Source organism: Piliocolobus tephrosceles, chromosome 10, assembly GCF_002776525.5.
Source record: "Piliocolobus tephrosceles isolate RC106 chromosome 10, ASM277652v3, whole genome shotgun sequence".
In the NCBI taxonomy this organism is placed as follows: domain Eukaryota; kingdom Metazoa; phylum Chordata; class Mammalia; order Primates; family Cercopithecidae; genus Piliocolobus; species Piliocolobus tephrosceles.
This window is the reverse complement of record NC_045443.1, coordinates 108,026,601-108,044,185: the sequence shown is the minus strand read 5'-3', so window position 1 is coordinate 108,044,185 and position 17,585 is coordinate 108,026,601. Positions and strand designations below refer to the sequence as shown.

The 17,585-nt window shown below is 44.1% G+C and overlaps 1 protein-coding gene across 1 annotated transcript; it reads left to right on the top strand.

Annotated features, from left to right (window-relative positions):
- Nucleotides 1-40: 40 nt before the first annotated feature.
- GPN3 (GPN-loop GTPase 3) lies at nucleotides 41-15,747 on the top strand. Its single transcript, XM_023203135.2, has 8 exons — nucleotides 41-183; nucleotides 3,131-3,239; nucleotides 7,821-7,988; nucleotides 10,382-10,506; nucleotides 12,068-12,183; nucleotides 12,316-12,412; nucleotides 14,428-14,556; nucleotides 15,197-15,747. Exons 1-8 carry the CDS (start codon nucleotides 136-138, stop codon nucleotides 15,257-15,259), a joined length of 855 nt encoding a protein of 284 aa, XP_023058903.1. The 5' UTR covers nucleotides 41-135; the 3' UTR covers nucleotides 15,260-15,747.
- The last annotated feature ends 1,838 nt before the right edge of the window (nucleotides 15,748-17,585 follow it).

The following is a 17,585-nucleotide window of genomic DNA, read 5'->3' as shown; positions in this document are numbered from 1 at the left end:
CGTAGTAGGAAGTGTGGTAGAAATGGAGACGTAAAAAGAATGTGGATTGCGATTGGTTCGCACTTCACTTTCCCGGAACTCAGTGGGCGTCGCGCGAAGGCTGAGGGAGTGTGGCGGGCGGCTCCGGGAGCCAACATGCCTCGATATGCGCAGCTCGTCATGGGCCCCGCGGGCAGCGGGAAGGTGAGGATCTGAGGGGACAAGGAGAGAAAAGTAGGGGTTCATGGGAGGCAGGAGGTTGGGTCCTGAGGGAGCGAGCCGGCGGGTATGTGTATTGGGAACCCTGAGACCCCACGCAACTCATTTATGCTGTCTGGCTTCACGTTTTTTGTTGTTTTGAAAGGGAAATAATGGTAGTTGTTAGTATTTATTGGATACTTAAGCCCTAGGCAGTAGATTAAACGCCTTGCTGATTTCTGCAACAACCCTGTGAGAGAGGTCTCATTCTCATTTTACAGACAACGAGACACAGAAAGGTTAAGTTATTTGCCCAGCAAAAAATTTAAATCCAGTTTTGTCTAAACTCCAGAATCCGGCCCTGTCTCGCTCCCAGGAGGGTAAAGTGGGGTCTCGTTAATTGCTGTTTCTCAGACCTTGGAACATGGACTTTTGATATTTAAGGTGCTTTTAGGTGGTACATGGACCCAACATTAAGGAGCATCAGATCATGTATTGAGGAAATTGTTGCCTTTTCATTTCTCTTTCAGTTCTTCGCATTTAGGAGAAATTGTGCTCGGTGCTAGTGTGTATCTTCAGCACTTATTTAATCCTCAGGTCTTTTCAGAGAGCAGTTCTTAGTCTCAGAGCTTTTAATAGGCACCTGTATTTAGCTAAAATTAAGAACATTTAAAAGTTTTATATAATTTTATGTCTAACTTCACGTTATGTCAAATATAACTGGTTTTCAGTTTACAGTAGGGATAAAATTTTTTCTTGTAAACAAATATTAAGGGAATGTTAGGAACATTCAAATACAGTGGGAATGGTGAAGATATGGATCAAATAACAGATGTGTGGGAAACATAGCCAGGCGTGGTGGGTCACGTCTGTGATCCTATCACTTTGGGAGGTAGAGGTGGACGGATCGCCTGAGCCAGGAGTTTGGGACCAGCCTGGGCAACACGGGGAAACTCTTGTCTTTACAAAAAAAAATGCAAAAATTAGCCAGACCTGGTGGTAGGCACCTGTAGTCCTAGCTTCTTGGGAGGCTGAAGTGGGAGGATTACCTAAACCCAGGAGGTTGAGGCTGTGGTGAGTGGTGATCGTGCCACTGCACTCCAGCCTGGGTAACAGAGGTACTGTCGCAAAAAAAAAAAAAAAAAAAAAAAAACTGGGAAACACTAGATAGAGTCTGTGGAGGTGTTGTGGGGCCTCAGTTTTTAACAAACACATTGTTCTAAGCTGTTGCGTTATTCTGAGTAAAAACCATGTACATGTAACTAAGATACCTATGACCTTTAACTTACCCAGAGTCTGTAGTCTTTTGGGGAAGACAAATAGATGACCTGTCAATTAAGATACAATGTGATGTGGCCAGGTGTGGTGGCTTAATCCTGTAATCCTCGCACTTTGGGAGGCTGAGGCCAGCAGATCACTTGAGCCCAGGAGTTCAAGGTCAGCCTGGGCAACATGATAAAGCCCTGTCTCTACCAAAAATACAAAAATTAGCTGGGCGTGGTGGCCAGAGCCTGTAGTCCCACCTACTCGGGGGGCTAAGGCTGGAGAATCGCTTGAACCTGGGTCAGAGCAGCAGTGAGCTATATGATGGTGCCACTGCGCTCCAGCCTGGGTGACAGAGTGAGACCCTTTGTCCAAAAAAAAAAAAAAAAAAAAGATACAGAGACAACAGTATGTGTAAAGGCACTGAGGGGACAGCAAGATAGTCTTTTTCTATAGTCTATTTTAATTTTTGGACTGATTGTGTTAAGTATCTTTATAAGCTTTTGATGCCTACTATCAGAAACATTCGTTGAGTATGTTCTTTCTCCCAAGCATGTTTTGGGCCCTGGAGATTGCGTGGGGAAAAAAACACGCACACACAAAATCCCTGCCCTGTGGAGCTTATCTTTAAACATAATAAGTCAATTAGAAATAATTATCAAGTATTTATTATGTAGTAGACAGTGTGCTAGTCCCTGTGCTTGGGAAACTGAATGACACATCTCTGCCTCAGAGACATACCTAAAGCCTTTAAACAGAGGATGTCACAGACAAGTAGCCTAGATTTTTTTTTTTTTTTTGAGCCGGGAGTCTTGTTCTGTCATCCAGGCTGGAGTGCAGTGGTGTGATCTCAGTTCACTGCGACCTCCGCATCCTGGGTTCAAGCGATTCTCCTGCCTCAGCCTCCCGAGGATCTGAGATTACAGGTATATGCCACCACGCCCGGCTGATTTTTGTATTTTTAGTAGAGGCGGGGTTTCACCATATTGGCCAGGCTGGTCTCGAACTCCTGACTTCAGGTGATCCGCCTACCTCGGCCTCCCAAAGTACTGGGATTATAGGTGTAAACCACTGCACCCAGCCCCAGATTTTAGCCACTGCACCCAGCCCCAGATTTTAGCATAGTATGGTAACAACTACATAAGGGATAAAGAATTATCTAAACCAAACGTTACAAACTGATAGCCACCTCCAAACTATTTATTGACCTTGGCGTTCCTTCATCTTGGAATGCTCTTCCCCTTAGGATGGCAAACTCATTTTCATATATTCAGATATCCCCTACTCAGAGACATCATCCCTGACCATCCTACCTAAAGCTTTGTTTGGATTGTACAAGTCCTGGTAGAGACACTGTGTTAGGTGTTACACTATGTAACCAGAAATCTTCCCTTTAAATACCACTTGTCACGTGTTAGAGCAGTAAGGAGCCTTAGTGATTACGGAGGACATCCCAGTTAGAGACAAGAAAGTTGAGGGGCAGAGTGGAGAAGTAAATTCCCCAGAGTTACCCATGAGTCTAAGTCAGGTTTGAATCTGCAGCCCAGTCAGATATCTTTTTCCCTTGTTTTCAGTCAGCCTCTTGGTTGCTGAAGGCATAGTTGTGACCTTAGTGGGTAGTATTCCAGAGTATGGAAAGTAGCACTACACTACCTGTTGCTTTAACCTCTCATGCCTTGTGACATTACAGAGCACCTACTGTGCCACCATGGTCCAGCACTGTGAAGCCCTCAACCGGTCTGTCCAAGTTATAAACCTGGATCCAGCAGCAGAACACTTCAACTACTCCGTGATGGCTGGTAAGTCCTGAGCAGAGGCTTCCCCCACCTTCAGGAACAGTAAGGGCTGGGGAGGCAGTGAGTACTAGCTGCTTAGCACAGAAGCTGAAAAATTACTTATTATAGTCTGGATCCCTGGTTTTGTGGTAAATAGCATGAGCTTGTCATTTGGTCACATCTGTTCATGGTGATATGTGTGACAGTATCCTTTCTTGGTCTTTGATGTAAGATTTAAACATAAATGGGGCCAGGTGCAGTGGCTCATGCCTGTAATCCCAGCACTTTGGGAGGCTGATGCGGGCAGATCATGAGGTCAGGAGTTCAAGACCAGCATGGTGAAACCCTGTCTCTACTAAAAACACAAAAAAATTAGCTGGGTGTGGTGACACGTGCCTGTAATCCCAGCTACTCAGGAGAATCACCTGAACCCAGGAGACGGATATTGCGGTGAGCCGAGATTGCGCCACTGCACTCCAGCCTGGGCAACACAGCGAGATTCCGTCTCAAAAAAAAAGTAAATGAACACTTCCTTCAGCACCCTTTCATTCTGTCGCTTTTGTCCTTAGTCCTGCTGTAGTGAATCATGTGGTATATTACTGATCACTATAAGTCAGGAGCCTGGGTTTGTTTTTTTAAATTCTTTTAATTTGTTCTTTCAAGTGTCTGTTGGTCACCTGTTATATGCCAGACACCAGAGTTATGGCAGAGAATAATATAGACATTATCCCTGCTATCACCAACCTTTAGGAAATAGGCAATAAACCAAATGATAAACATGTTACAGAATGTGATGACTGCAGACAGGCTTATGAGAAGTAATTGGGAGAGGTTGTTTTAGCTAGGATTGTTAGGGAGGATGGTGACTCTGAGGAGGGGATCTTTGAGCCTAGACCTGAAGGATGGTAATATGCTCCTCAGGCTGAGGAAAAGCCTTCCAAAATGAGGGAACATTTAGATCATTAAGTATGCCAAGCTGGGTGCAGGGACATATGTCTGTAGTCCCAGCTACTTGGGAGACTGACGTGGGAGGATCACTTGAGCCCAGGAGTTCAAGTCCAGCCTGGGCAACATTGCAAGATCCATCTATGAAAAATAAAATAAATAAATAAATAGCCTAGAGGTGAGAAAGGATTTGGTGTTCTCCAGGAAAGCCAAGATGTCAGTGAGCTGAAGCGTAATGACTGAAAGAAAGAAGTAGGTAGAGGCTAACAGGACATGAGAAGATGAGATTTTATCCTGTTGTCAGTTGGGTGCCACTAGAGGGTTTTAAGAAGAGTTTTGAAAGGATTGACATTTGATATATGTTTTGGGGGTGTTTTGTTTTTTTTGAGACAGGGTCCAGCTCTGTCGCGCAGGCTGGAGTGCAGTTTCGCAACCTTTGCCTCCTGAGCTGAAGCCATCCTCCCACCTCAGCCTCCCAAGTAGCTGGTACTATAGGTGCGTGTCACCATGCCTGGCTAATTTTTATAATTTTTTTTTTTTTTTTTTTTTTGTAGAGACAGGGTTTCACCATGCTGCCCAGACTGGTCTCAAACTCCTGAGCTCAAGCAGTCTGCCGGCCTCAGTCTCCCAAAGTGCTGGGATTAGAGGTGTGAGCGACTGCATCCAGCCTTTTTTGTTGTTGTTGTTGTTGTTTTGTTTTTGAGACAAGGTCTCACTGTGTCACCCAGGCTGTAGTACAGTAGCCTGATCACAGCTTATTGTAGTGTCAACCTTCTAGACTCAAGCAATCCTCCTACCTCAGTCTCCCAAGTAGCTGGGACTACAGGCACACACTATCATGCCTGGGTAATTTTTTATTTTTTGTAGAGGCGGGGTTTCACCATGTGGCCCACTCTGGTCTCATTGCCCAGGCTGGTCTCGAACTCCTGGGCTCAAGCGACCCACCAGTTTGACTTCTGAAAGTGCTGGAATAGTAGGCATGAGCCACCGCACTTGGCCTGATTTATGTTTTAAAAAATAACTCAGGTGCTTAGATGAAAAATGGACTCTAGTGGGTTGACAGTAGAAGTACAACCTGCATGGCTAGGCACAGTGCCTCATGCCTGTAATCCCAACATTTTGGGAGGCCGAGATGGATGGTCACCTGAGGTCGGGAATTCGAGACCAGCCTGACCAACGTGGAGAAACCCCGTCTCTACCAAAAATACAAAATTAGCTGGGCATGGTGGCACATGCCTGTAATCCCAGCTACTTGGGAGGCTGAGGCAAGAGAATCGCTTGAACCCGGGAGGCAGAGGTTCTGGTGAGCCAAGATCGCACCATTGCACTCCAGCCTGGGCAACAAGAGCGAAACTGTCTCAAAATTAAAAAAAGAAGTACAACCTGCACTGCGGCTGTTGTAGTTAGCCAGGTGTACGCCAGTACTAGGGTGGTCATGGTGGAGATATAAGGAAGCAGACAGATTCAGTATATTTTGCAAGTTGAATTAACAGCATTTTGTGGGAGATTGAACCAAAAGGCATAGGAAAGTAAGGAATCAAGGGTGACTCTTGCAGCTTTGTTGAGTGTATGATAATCATTTCCTGTGGAGGGAGACAGGTCGTTTTAGGTTTGGGGACGTTCTCTTTGCACTCACTAAGTGCAAAGAGAAACTTAATTTCTGTTAATGAGTGAGCAGGTTGCGGGGAGGCAGATTGAAGGGAGAGGGAGAGATGTGAAATGCTTATCTTTAAGAAAAAAAACATTGTATTACTTTGGAACCATTTGGTTGCAGCAAACGGAAACCACTCTAAGCTAGCTTAGTTAAAAAGAGGACTTAGGATGGGCACTGTGACTCATGCCTGTAATCCCAGCACTTTGGGAGGCCAAGGCAGATGGATGGCTTGAGCCCAGGAGTGCAAGACCAGCCTGGGCAGCATGGTGAAACCCCATCGCTACAAGAAATACAGAAATTAGCCTGGCATTCTGGCAGGCGCCTGTATTCCCAGCACTCAGGAGGCTGAGGTGGCGGGATCACTTGAGCCTACGAGATCAAGGTTGCAGTGAGCCATGATTACGCCACTGTGCTCCAGTCTGGGCAGCAGAGTGAGACCCTGTCTAAAAAGAAGGAAAGCCAGATTTATTGTCCCAATTTGGATCAGTTATCTGTTATTTATCGCTGGGGGAGGGGTAGGAAGGTGTTGTCAATATAAATGTGTCTGTGAATGAAGCTCAATCCTTTGTGAATGGAGAGTGTAGGTTTGAGCACAAAAATAAGTAAAAACCTAAGGTAGAAAATTCTATATACTGATTCCTAAAAATTAGTAAGATAACCATACGAGAATTTTTTAAGCCTCTCCTGTTGGTGATTTTTTTATTTTTTTTTTCACTGAGGCAGAGTCTGTCTCTGCTGCCCAGGCTGGAGTGCAGTGGCACCATGTCATCTCACTGCAACCTCTGCCTCCTGGGTTCAGGTGATTCTCCTGCCTCAGCCTCCCGAGCAGCTGGGATTACAGACACGTGCCAGCACACCTGACTAATTTTTCTATTTTTGTTTGTTTTTGTTTTTGTTTGAGATGGAGTCTTGCTCTGTCGCCTGGGCTTGAATGCAATGGCGTGATCTTGGCTCACTGCAACCTCTGCCTCCTGGGTTCAAGTAATTCTCCTGCCTCAGCCTCCGGAGTAGCTAGAACTACAGGCGTGCGCCACCACGCCTGGCTAATTTTTGTATTTTTAGTAGAGATGGGGCTTTACCATATTGGCCAGGCTGGTCTCGAACTCCTGATCTCATGATCCCCTCACCTTGGCCTCCCAGAGTGCTAGAATTACATGCGTGAGCCACCACAACCAGCCTAGTTTGTATATTTTTAGTAGAGACAGGTTTCAGCATGTTGGCCAGGCTGGTCTTGAACTCCTGACCTCAAGTGATCCACCTGCCTTACCCTCCGAAAGTGCTGGGATTACAGGCATGAGTCACTGCGCCCGGAGCCCCTGTTAGTGATTTTGATACATTATCTCATAGTTCTCATCCTTCTACCCCAGGATAAAGAAAGTGAGGCTCAGGGAGGTGAAATAGTTACCTTAGTGTTACTGTGTTAAGAAATGGTAATCAGTTTTCTTTTTTTCATTTTGTACTTTTTTGGAATAGGTAATACATATTCACATGGTTCATAACATAAAAGTACTAAAGACTAAGTATACAGGAAAACATCTTCCTCTCAGCTCTGCGTCCCAGCAATCAGCTCCCCTTCCTGGGAGCAGCCAGTGTTACCAGTTTCTGGTGTGTTCTTTCATAGCCTGTGCACATAAAATTCAAGATGTATATGTATTATGTCTATGTAGTGAATTTTTGTCTTTTATTTACACCAATGATAGCATTCTTACACAGTTCTGTACCTTGCATTTTTCACTGAACAGTATGCCTAAGAGGTTGTATTATTGTTAATACTTAAAGAGATTTTCCCCATTTATGACTGTGTAGTATTCTATTGTCTGGCTGAACAATAATTTATTTGCTCAGTTCTCTATTGATGGACACTGCTACAGTGAAAAGCCATGTACATAAATAATTTCCTGCATATGAGTTTTTTATGTAATTATTAACTTTTATGTTCTATTTCTAGTAAGGATAACAATTTTTGAAGGGACACATGTATTCTGGGCCGTATTTGTCATTTTCAGACATCCGGGAACTGATCGAGGTGGATGATGTAATGGAGGATGATTCTCTGCGATTTGGTCCCAATGGAGGATTGGTATTTTGCATGGAGTACTTTGCCAATAACTTTGACTGGCTGGAGAACTGTCTTGGCCATGTAGAGGACGACTATATACTTTTTGATTGTCCAGGTGAATCAACAATTTGAATGCTTTCCTTAAAGTCTTGATAGTTCCATCCTTAATAGGAGAAGGGAGAGTGAGCATTTGTAGCTCTAAACTATACTGCAGTAAAGTACGAAGCTATTCTTATTCAATGGCTGTGACTTATTAAGTCTATCTATTGAGGCTGGGTGTAGTGGCTCATGCTTGTAATCCCAGCACTTTGGGAGGCCGAGGTGGGTGGATCACGAAGTCAAGAGATCGAGACCATCCTGGCTAACATGGTGAAACCTATCTCTACTAAAAATACAAAAAATTAGCTGGGCGTGGTGGCGGGCACCTGTAGTCCCAGCTACTCGGGAGGCTGAGGCAGGAGAATGGCATGAACCCAGGAGGCAGAGCTTGCAGTGAGCCAAAATCGCGTCACTACACTCCAGCCTGGGCAACAGAGTGAGACTCTGACTCAAAAACAAGCAAAAAAAAAGTATATCTATTGAGTGCTTGATTTGTACACTGGGAATACCATAGAGCACAGATAGCCATGGTCTCTGGCCTCTTGGAGCTCACAGTTTGGCAGAACTCAAGACAGTACAAAGAAAAAGCATCCAAATGATTATTTAATATTCAGTTGTCATTGAGTATTCCACGGGAATAACACAGATCATCACACAGATAATGGCGGTTAGAGAGGCATCTGAGGCGGCCTTTCAGCTGGGCTGGAGGCTGAGGAAGGCAGAGGGCACAGCCTGCTGAGCACCTCCCAGGAGGAAGGAACAACGCTGTTTTAAGGCACTGAAAAGGCCGGTGTGGCTGGAGCATAATAAAGAGGCAATTGTCATGAGGTGTGACTGGTAGGAGACAGATAATAGCACATGGCTTCTGAAGCCAAATTGTGAATTTTCTTTTTTTTTTTCTTTTTTCTTTTTTTTTTTTGAGACAGAGTTTCACTCCTGTCACTCAGGCTGGAGTATGATGGCGCCATCTCGGCTCACTCCAGTCTCCACTTCCTGGGTTCAAGTGATTCTCCTGTCTCAGCTTCCCAAGTAGCTGGAATTACAGGTGCCCACCACCACACTCGGCTAATTTTTGTATTTTTAGTAGAGACAGGGTTTCACTATGTTGGCCAGGCTGGTCTCAAACTCTGGACCTTAGGGGATTCACCTGCCTCGGCCTCCCAAATGCTGGGATTACTTGTGTGAGCCACCGCGCCCAGCTCAAATTGTGAATTTTCAGCTTGAGCCTGACCTGGCTTTGACCATTTATGTCCCTCACTTTTTTCCCCTTGCTTTTTTTTTTTTTTTTTTTTTTTTTTTTGGAGACAGAGTCTTGCTCTGTCGCCCAGGCTGGAGTGCAGTGGCCGGATCTCAGCTCACTGCAAGCTCCGCCTCCCGGGTTTACGCCACTCTGCTGCCTCAGCCTCCCGAGTAGCTGGGACTACAGGCGCCCACCACCTCGCCCAGCTAGTTTTTTGTATTTTTTTAGTAGAGACGGGGTTTCACCGTGTTCGCCAGGATGGTCTCGATCTCCTGACCTCGTGATCCACCCGTCTCGGCCTCCCAAAGTGCTGGGATTACAGGCTTGAGCCACTGTGCCCGGTCCTTTTCCCCTTGCTTTTAATTGACCATACATATACCCACAGAAAAGTATATATGTCATAAGTATACAGCTTGATGAATATTCCCAAACTATAGATATCTTTGTAGCACTTATTTATTTATTTTTGTAGAGATAGGGTCTCACTGTATTGCTCAGGCAGGTCTCAAAGTCCTGGGCTCAAGCTATCCTCCCACTTTAGCCTCCCAAAATGCTGGGATTACAGGTGTGTGAGCCATGGTATCTGGTCAGTAGCACTCACATTGATTGGCAGAAAACTAAAGTGTGAAGAACCTCATGTTCTTTCTTTCTTTTTTCTTTTCTTTTTTTTTTTAAAAGACAGAGTCTTACTCTATCGCCCAGGCTGGAGTGCAGTGGCGTGATCTTGGCTCACTGCAGCTTCCTCCTCCCGGGTTTAAGCGATTCTTGTGCCTCAGCATCCCAAGGAGTAGGTGGGACCACAGGCACGCACCACCATGCCTGGCTAATTTTTTTGTATTTTTAGTAGAGACGGAGTTGCACTATGTTGGCCAGGCTGGTCTTGAACTCCTGGCCCCAAGTGATCCACTCGCCACAGCCTCCCAAAGTGCTGGGATTACAGGCATGAGCCACCCTGCCCAACCAGAGAACCTCATTTTCTACATAAAACTTAATAGGGAGTCCTATGGTGGCAGTACCTTAGGTTTTATGATTTCTTTGAGAGGGTGTGGGCCCCTTAAAAATTTGTTGGCTTTTATTTTTATCCATCTTATGGGGAAAATTTGTTTCCTCTAACTTGATGATTTAACATATTTGCTGTTTCTAAAATTCTTGCAATACTCTTCATGTAGGTCAGATTGAGTTGTACACTCACCTGCCTGTGATGAAACAACTGGTCCAGCAGCTCGAGCAGTGGGAGTTCCGAGTCTGTGGAGTTTTTCTTGTTGATTCTCAGTTCATGGTGGAGTCATTCAAGGTCTAAAGCTAAATCTCTTACAGATTTTTTTTTTTTTTTTTTTTTTTTTTGAGACAGAGTCTTACTCTGTTTCCCAGGCTGGAGCACAGTGGCGTAATCTCAACTCACTGCAACCTCCGCCTCCTGGTTCAAGTGATTCTTGTGCCTCAGCCTCCTGAGTAGCTGGAATTACAGGTGTGTGCCACCATGCCTGGCTAATTTTTGTATTTTTAGTAGAGACAGGGTTTTACCATGTTGGCCAGGCTGGTCTCAAATTCCTGACCTCAAACATCAAGTGATCCACCTGCCTCGGCCTCCCAAAGTCTCTTATAGACTTTTAAACTATGAGTACAAGCAGATGACAGTTCCCTTTAATTATTGTGTGATTCTGAACATTTCACAAATGATTCCAGAGTTACTTAGTATTCCTTTTGTTATTAAATTATTATAATATGTTGTAAATCAAAAATAGTAAATTATTATATCATAGAGATTTAGGAGGAACTGCTTACCAAGAAAAAACTGAGGTTGTTGGGCAAAGTGGCTCACACCTATAATCTCAGCACTTTGGGCGGCCAAGGCGGAAGGATTGCTTGAGCCCAGGAGTTCCAGACCTGCTTGGGCAACAGAGTGAGACTCTGTCTCCACAACAAATACAAAAATTAGCTAGGCGTTGTGGCACGTGCCTGTAGTCCCAGCTACTTGGGAAGCTGAAGTGGGAGGATTGCTTGAGTACAGGAAGCAGTGGTTGCAGTGAGTCGAGATCACCAAGATCGCACCATTGCACACCAGCCTGAGTGACAGAGTAAGACTCTGTCTCAAAAAAAAGGCGGGGGGGGGGTAGCGGGAGGGAAAAAACTGAAGCAGATGGCTATTTTTTAAGAGTCTATTTTTAATTTTCTAAGGACTTTTTGTCCAGTTTATGAACTACCTAAATCAAATTTTTTTATTAATAGGTCTTAAGGAATATTAGATGGGAAAGGAAGTTAAAATGCTGTCTAAATTGAGATTTGTGATCACTGTATGTTATCTATATCTTCCCTCACCTTTGGGAACCAAGGATCAAGCATCTGATTAGGGAACATTTTTTTTTCTATATGGCTAGCATTTCTTTTAATAAAATAATAATTTTGCCTTTTCCACATGTTCTGAACTAGCATTTCTTTTTTTTTTTTTTTTGAGACCAAGTTTCGCTCTTGTTGCCCAGGCTGGAGTGTGGTGGTGCGATCTTGGCTCACTGGAACCTCCACCTCCTGGGTTCAAGTGATTCTCCTGCCTCAGACTCCCGAGTAGCTGGGATTACAGGCACGTGCCACCATGCCCGGCTAATTGTGTATTGTTAGTAGAGACAAGGTTTCACCATGTTGGCCAGGTGGGTCTCAAACTCCTGGACTCAAGTGATCCGCCTGCCTCAGCCTCCTCAAGTGCTGGGATTACAGGCATGAGCCACTATGCCCAGCCTGCATTTCTTTTATTTAGGCCAGTTCTGTTCCAGTGAGGAATAGAAGACTCTTTATGCAAAGGCCAGATAACTTTGTTGGCAACAGTCAGTTCATCTTCCCTTTTCTGTTTCCTCCTTCAGTTTATTTCTGGCATCTTGGCAGCCCTAAGTGCCATGATCTCTCTAGAAATCCCACAAGTCAACATCATGACAAAAATGGATCTGCTGAGTAAAAAAGCGAAAAAGGAAATTGAAAAGTGAGTTCACTCTTCTTCCATTATTATCAGATCTCAATTGCAGAGATGAACCTTCTGTTTTATTTAGATGGGAAGTTTGGTTGGTTTATAAACCTAGTCTCCTGAATTCATCAGTCTTTCTCTCTTTTAAAGGTTTTTAGATCCAGACATGTATTCTTTATTAGAAGATTCTACAAGTGACTTAAGAAGCAAAAAATTCAAGAAACTGACTAAAGCTATATGTGGACTGGTAAGCTTTTAAAGTTTGGATTTTTTGGCCAGGTACAGTGACTCATGCCTGTAATCCTAGCACTTTGGCAGACCAAGGCGGGAAGATTGAGTCCAAGAGTTCAGGACCAGCCTGGGCAACAACAACTCTATCACTAAAAAAAATTTTTAAATTAGGCCAGGCGCAGTGGCTCACACCTGTAATCCTAGCACTTTGGGAGGCCAGGGCAGGCTGATGATTTGAGGTTAGGAGTGTGAGACCAAGCCTGGCCAACGTGGTGAAACCCTGTCTCTACTAAAAATACAAAAAAAAATTAGCTGGACATGGTGGTGTGCACTTGTAATCCCAGTACTCAGGAGCCTGAGGCAGAAGAATCAGTTGAACCTGGGTGGTGGAGGTTGCAATGAGTGGAGATCACGCTACTGCAGTCCAGCCTGGGCAACAGAGTAAGACTTTGTTTCAAAAAAAAAAAAAAAAAAAATTAGGCCAGGTGCAGTCATTTATGCCTGTAATCCCAGTTCTTTGGGAGGCCGAGGTGGGTGGATCACCTGAGGTCAGGAGTTCGAGACCAGCCTGGCCAACATGGTAAAACCCCATCTCTACTAAAAAATTCAAAAAGTAGCCAGGCATGGTGGCGCATGCCTGTAATCCTAGCTGTTTGGGAGGCTGAGGCAGGAGAGTTGCTGGAACCCAGGAGGTGGAGGTTGCAGTGAGCTGAGATAGTGCCATTGCACTCCAGCCCAGTCCAACAACAGCAAGACTTCATCTCAAAAAAAAGCCAAGCATGGTGCTGCACGCCTATAGTTCCACTCTGGGGGCTGAGGTGGGAGGATCCCTTGAGCCTGGGAGGTCAAGGCTGTAGTGAGCCATGATCATGCCACTGTGTTCCAGCCTGGGTGGCAGAGAGACCCCATCTCAAAAAAACAAAAAGGGCCGGGCGTGGTGGCTCAAGCCTGTAATCCCAGCACTTTGGGAGGCCAAGACGGGCGGATCACGAAGTCAGGAGATCGAGACCATCCTGGCTAACACGGTGAAACCCCGTCTCTACTAAAAATACAAAAACTAGCCGGGCGAGGTGGCAGGCGCCTGTAGTTCCAGCTAATCCGGAGGCTGAGGCAGGAGAATGGCGTAAACCCGGGAGGCGGAGCTTGCAGTGAGCTGAGATCCAGCCACTGCACTCCAGTCGGGGCAACAGAGCGAGACTCCGCCTCAAAAAAAAACAAAAAACAAAAAACAAAAAGGGGGCCAGGCGCACAGTGGCTCACGCCTATAATCCCAGCGCTTTGGGAGGCCAACGTGGGTGGATCACTTGAGATCAGGAGTTCAAGACCAGGCTGACCAACATGGTGAAACACCATCTCTACTAAAAATACAAAATTAGCCAGGCATGGTGGCACACGCCTGTAATCCCAGCTACTTGGGAGGCTGAGGCAGGAGAATTGCTTGAACCTGGGAGGCGGAGGTTGAGCAACAAGAAAAAAACTCTGTCTCCAAAAAAAAAAAAAAAGATTAAAAAAAAAAAGTTGAAGTTTTTTGGGTTTTTTTCCTAAACACCTGGTCAAATGTTTGCCTGTGTCCAGTCATTTGCCGCCTTTATGAAAAGCACAGTTCATCCCTATTTTCTGCCAAGTGGAGGAAGGAAAAGGGCTGTGGGCTGGTCAGTCAGCAGTTTAATTTAGAAGTAGTTATTGGTAGTGGCCAATAAATTAACTAACATCTCGTTATTTCTAGCCATTTGGAGAGTTCAGGACCGTTTGTGCTCCTGTGAAATTTCCAGTGGTTGTTGAATTCAGATAAATACCCGTGAAATAGTGTCTAGTTAAAGTAATAAGCTAACAAGTGTTCTAGCCAATCAGAAGTCAGAAAAATCAATGATTTACTCTCTGTGTCTAGCTATCCCTCCTCCTCCTCTTCCCCTAAACACATCAGTGTTTTTATTCAGAAGTATAAATGGTTATAAAACTCAAGTATAAGTTGAAAATTATGTATTTTGCACAACTTCAGAATGAACTTTTCTTGAAATCTGCAACTTGTAGATTGATGACTACAGCATGGTTCGATTTTTGCCTTATGATCAGTCAGATGAAGAAAGCATGAACATTGTATTGCAGCATATTGATTTTGCCATTCAATATGGAGAAGACCTAGAATTTAAAGAACCAAAGGTAATTTCTGATTTGGGGTGTTTGTTAGCTTTTGATAAAAATAATTGCCAGCACTCACTGGACTCTTGCATAATCCAGGAGACTCCTTAAATTAGTTTTTTGTCTTACTGATGGCAGTTAACTGGGCTTTTCTGGGTGATCTCTGAAATTAACACTGTGCTCCACAAGCTGTATCACTTTTACTCTATTTTTGTTGAGGCAGTATGATGAAGCTTCTTTGTATTCAGAGCTTGGGTGTATGTGCAAAGGGGAGGCGAAATTGGGCTGCCCTCACATGTCATTGAGAAGACTAATAGCGTCAGCAAAGCATTTTTTAAAATTTTTTTTATTTTTTATTTTCCTGACCACTAGACTACCAGGGAAGTAAAGCACTATCACAGGAAATTAGCCAAGGATCGTCATGAATGTAAATTCAAATGAGAAATGCTTCTGAGATAGAAGCACATTAATTTATCTGGGAAAAAAAAATCTGTCAATCACGCCTTTTCTTACTATTAACAGTTACCTGTAAGCAACACCTGGAGCTGGTGCTGGGTAATTAGTTCCACATAGGGTATTACCTGAAAAATATTTAAACACATACTAGTTTTGACTGAGGGGAAATAAATATATTTTCTATTTTGTGTTTCCATTGTGTCAGGAACGTGAAGATGAGTCTTCCTCTATGTTTGACGAATATTTCCAAGAATGCCAGGATGAATGAAGAGTTTACTAAAAAGTAACCATCTATACATGAAGAGCTTGTGGCCAAACCAGTAGAACATTCTTCTCTTCAAAGGATGCAATAGTAGAAAGCTACTTATTTTAATGAAAAAAGTAATACCTCATTCTTTATCAGCCACATGCCTGAATCAAGTTTTTATTCTGAAGCTGCTGCTGTTTAAAGTGGAATCTTTTAGTGTTATAACAGCATCACTTTAGATTTTATAAGTCAAAATTGAAATGAATGCACATAGATTTGTATATAATATAAATTAGCACCTGAGCTAAGATTAAGGCTAAACTTATTTTCACTTTTTGTATTATTTTTGAGATGCAGGAATTACTGTAACAAAATATGTGTGTCCGAAGGGAAAAAGCTACAAGTATATACATAAGACCATTGCTTATCTGTATCTTCCCGTTTTCCTATATTGAAAATGTATATTATTTATATAACTTAAAAAGTAAAAATAACTATGTTTTGAGATATATATGTTTATATATAAAAGAAACAGAAAGGTTTTTAATGATTCTTGGGCCTAGATAACAAGTACAGTACAGTGTCTAATTTGATTCATTTTAATTAAAGAAGCAAAATGTGGCCCAGCATGGTGGCTCACACCTATAATGCCAGCACTTTGGGAGGCCGAGGCAGGCGGATCACCTGAGGTCAGGAGTTTAAGACCAGCATGGTGAAAGCCCGTCTCTACTAAAAATACAAAAAAAATAGCTGGGCATGGTGGCTTGTGCCTGTAATTCCAGCTATTTGAGAGGCTAAAGTGGGAGAATCCCTTGAATCCAGAAGGTGGAGCTTGCAGGATCACACCATTGCACTCCAGCCTGGGCAACAGTGAGACACCATCTCAAAAAAAAAAAAAAAAAAAATGTGAGGACCTGTAGGTATCAGTGGTAGCTTATGCCTGGAGGGCCAGGCTAGAGGGAAGGGTTGGGTGTCTACACCATGGTCCAGTCAGGGAGGAGCATGATGAGTGGACAACATGGGGATGTGCTGGGCTTCCTGGGGACTTTCCTGTGGCCCTTAGAGGATAGAGTGTGTGGAAACAGCCTGATCTCCCAGGGTTGCTAATTCTTACAAACTTTATTGTCACATGGGAGGGGAAGAAAGAAGAGGCAGCTTTTCAGTTGCCCTCTTGGTCCTCCCTGGTTTAACTTCTAGAGAATATGGTATGTGCCTGTGGAGAAAAAGTGAAGAGCCCGATTCCAGTGCCTTCCCCACTGGACACTAGGGTTTCAAAGATGAATCTGACAATTCCAGTCCTCGAGGATTTCACTGTCTCATAGGCAGGGCTGACATGATTCTTTACACAAATTTACTGAAGTTCTATGGATGCCAGGTACTGGGGATAGAACAGGGACTCACAATGCAGGCAGGGCCTTGCTCACGTGGGGCTGCCATGCTGGGCTGTGAGACTGACCATGAGGAAGGAAACCTGGAAGAGAGGATGGAAAGAAAAGAAAGCAGAAAAGAAATGGAGAGTGACTATGGGGCTACTTTGGGCTCTTTGTCAAAAAAGATCTTGCCTAAAAGGTGCTTTTTGCCCAGTCACCTGAATGCGAAATCAGATGTGGGAACATGGGGCCCTATTCCAGGCTGGGAACTGGCAGAAGAAATGGCTCTCGGGCAGCAATGAACTTGACTTTTAACCTGTTTTCTAGTAATAAATAGGTTAAAAACTCCTGGGCTTTCGGTATGCTCCAAGCATGTAAGTTCTAAGCATTTTACATGTAATTCATTTCATCCTCACAAAATTATGAGGTAAATACTGTTACTGCCATTTTCAGGTGAGGAACTGAAGTACAGAGGCAAGTTAACTTGCTCAAAATTATAGAGCTAGTATGTATTGGAGCTGCGATTCAGATTCCAGTGCCCTTCAGTTTCTCCATTTTTAGATGCAGTGCATTGGGTTCATTCATTCACTCAAATATTGATGTTTCCTACATACCATCACTGTTACAGGCGCCAGGGGACAAAACGGGCGAAGTGCTATCTTTGGCATTTACGAGGATAGGGAGACAAGCACTAACAGTAAACTAAATACAAGAATCATAAGAACTAAGGGAAAAAGCGGGAGAGAAGGATAAGGCATGGGGCTGGAGTCGGGTGAATTGAAAACAGAATGGAGGTGGCTTCACAGGAAAGGTGGTTTGTTTGTTTGTTTGTTTGTTTGTTTGTTTAAGATAGAGTCACACTCTCACCCAGGCTGGAGTGCAGCAGCACGATCTTGGCTCACCGCAACCTCCGCCTCCCGAGTTCAAGCGATTCTTCTGCCTCAGCTTCCCGAGTAGCTGGGATGCTACCACGCCCA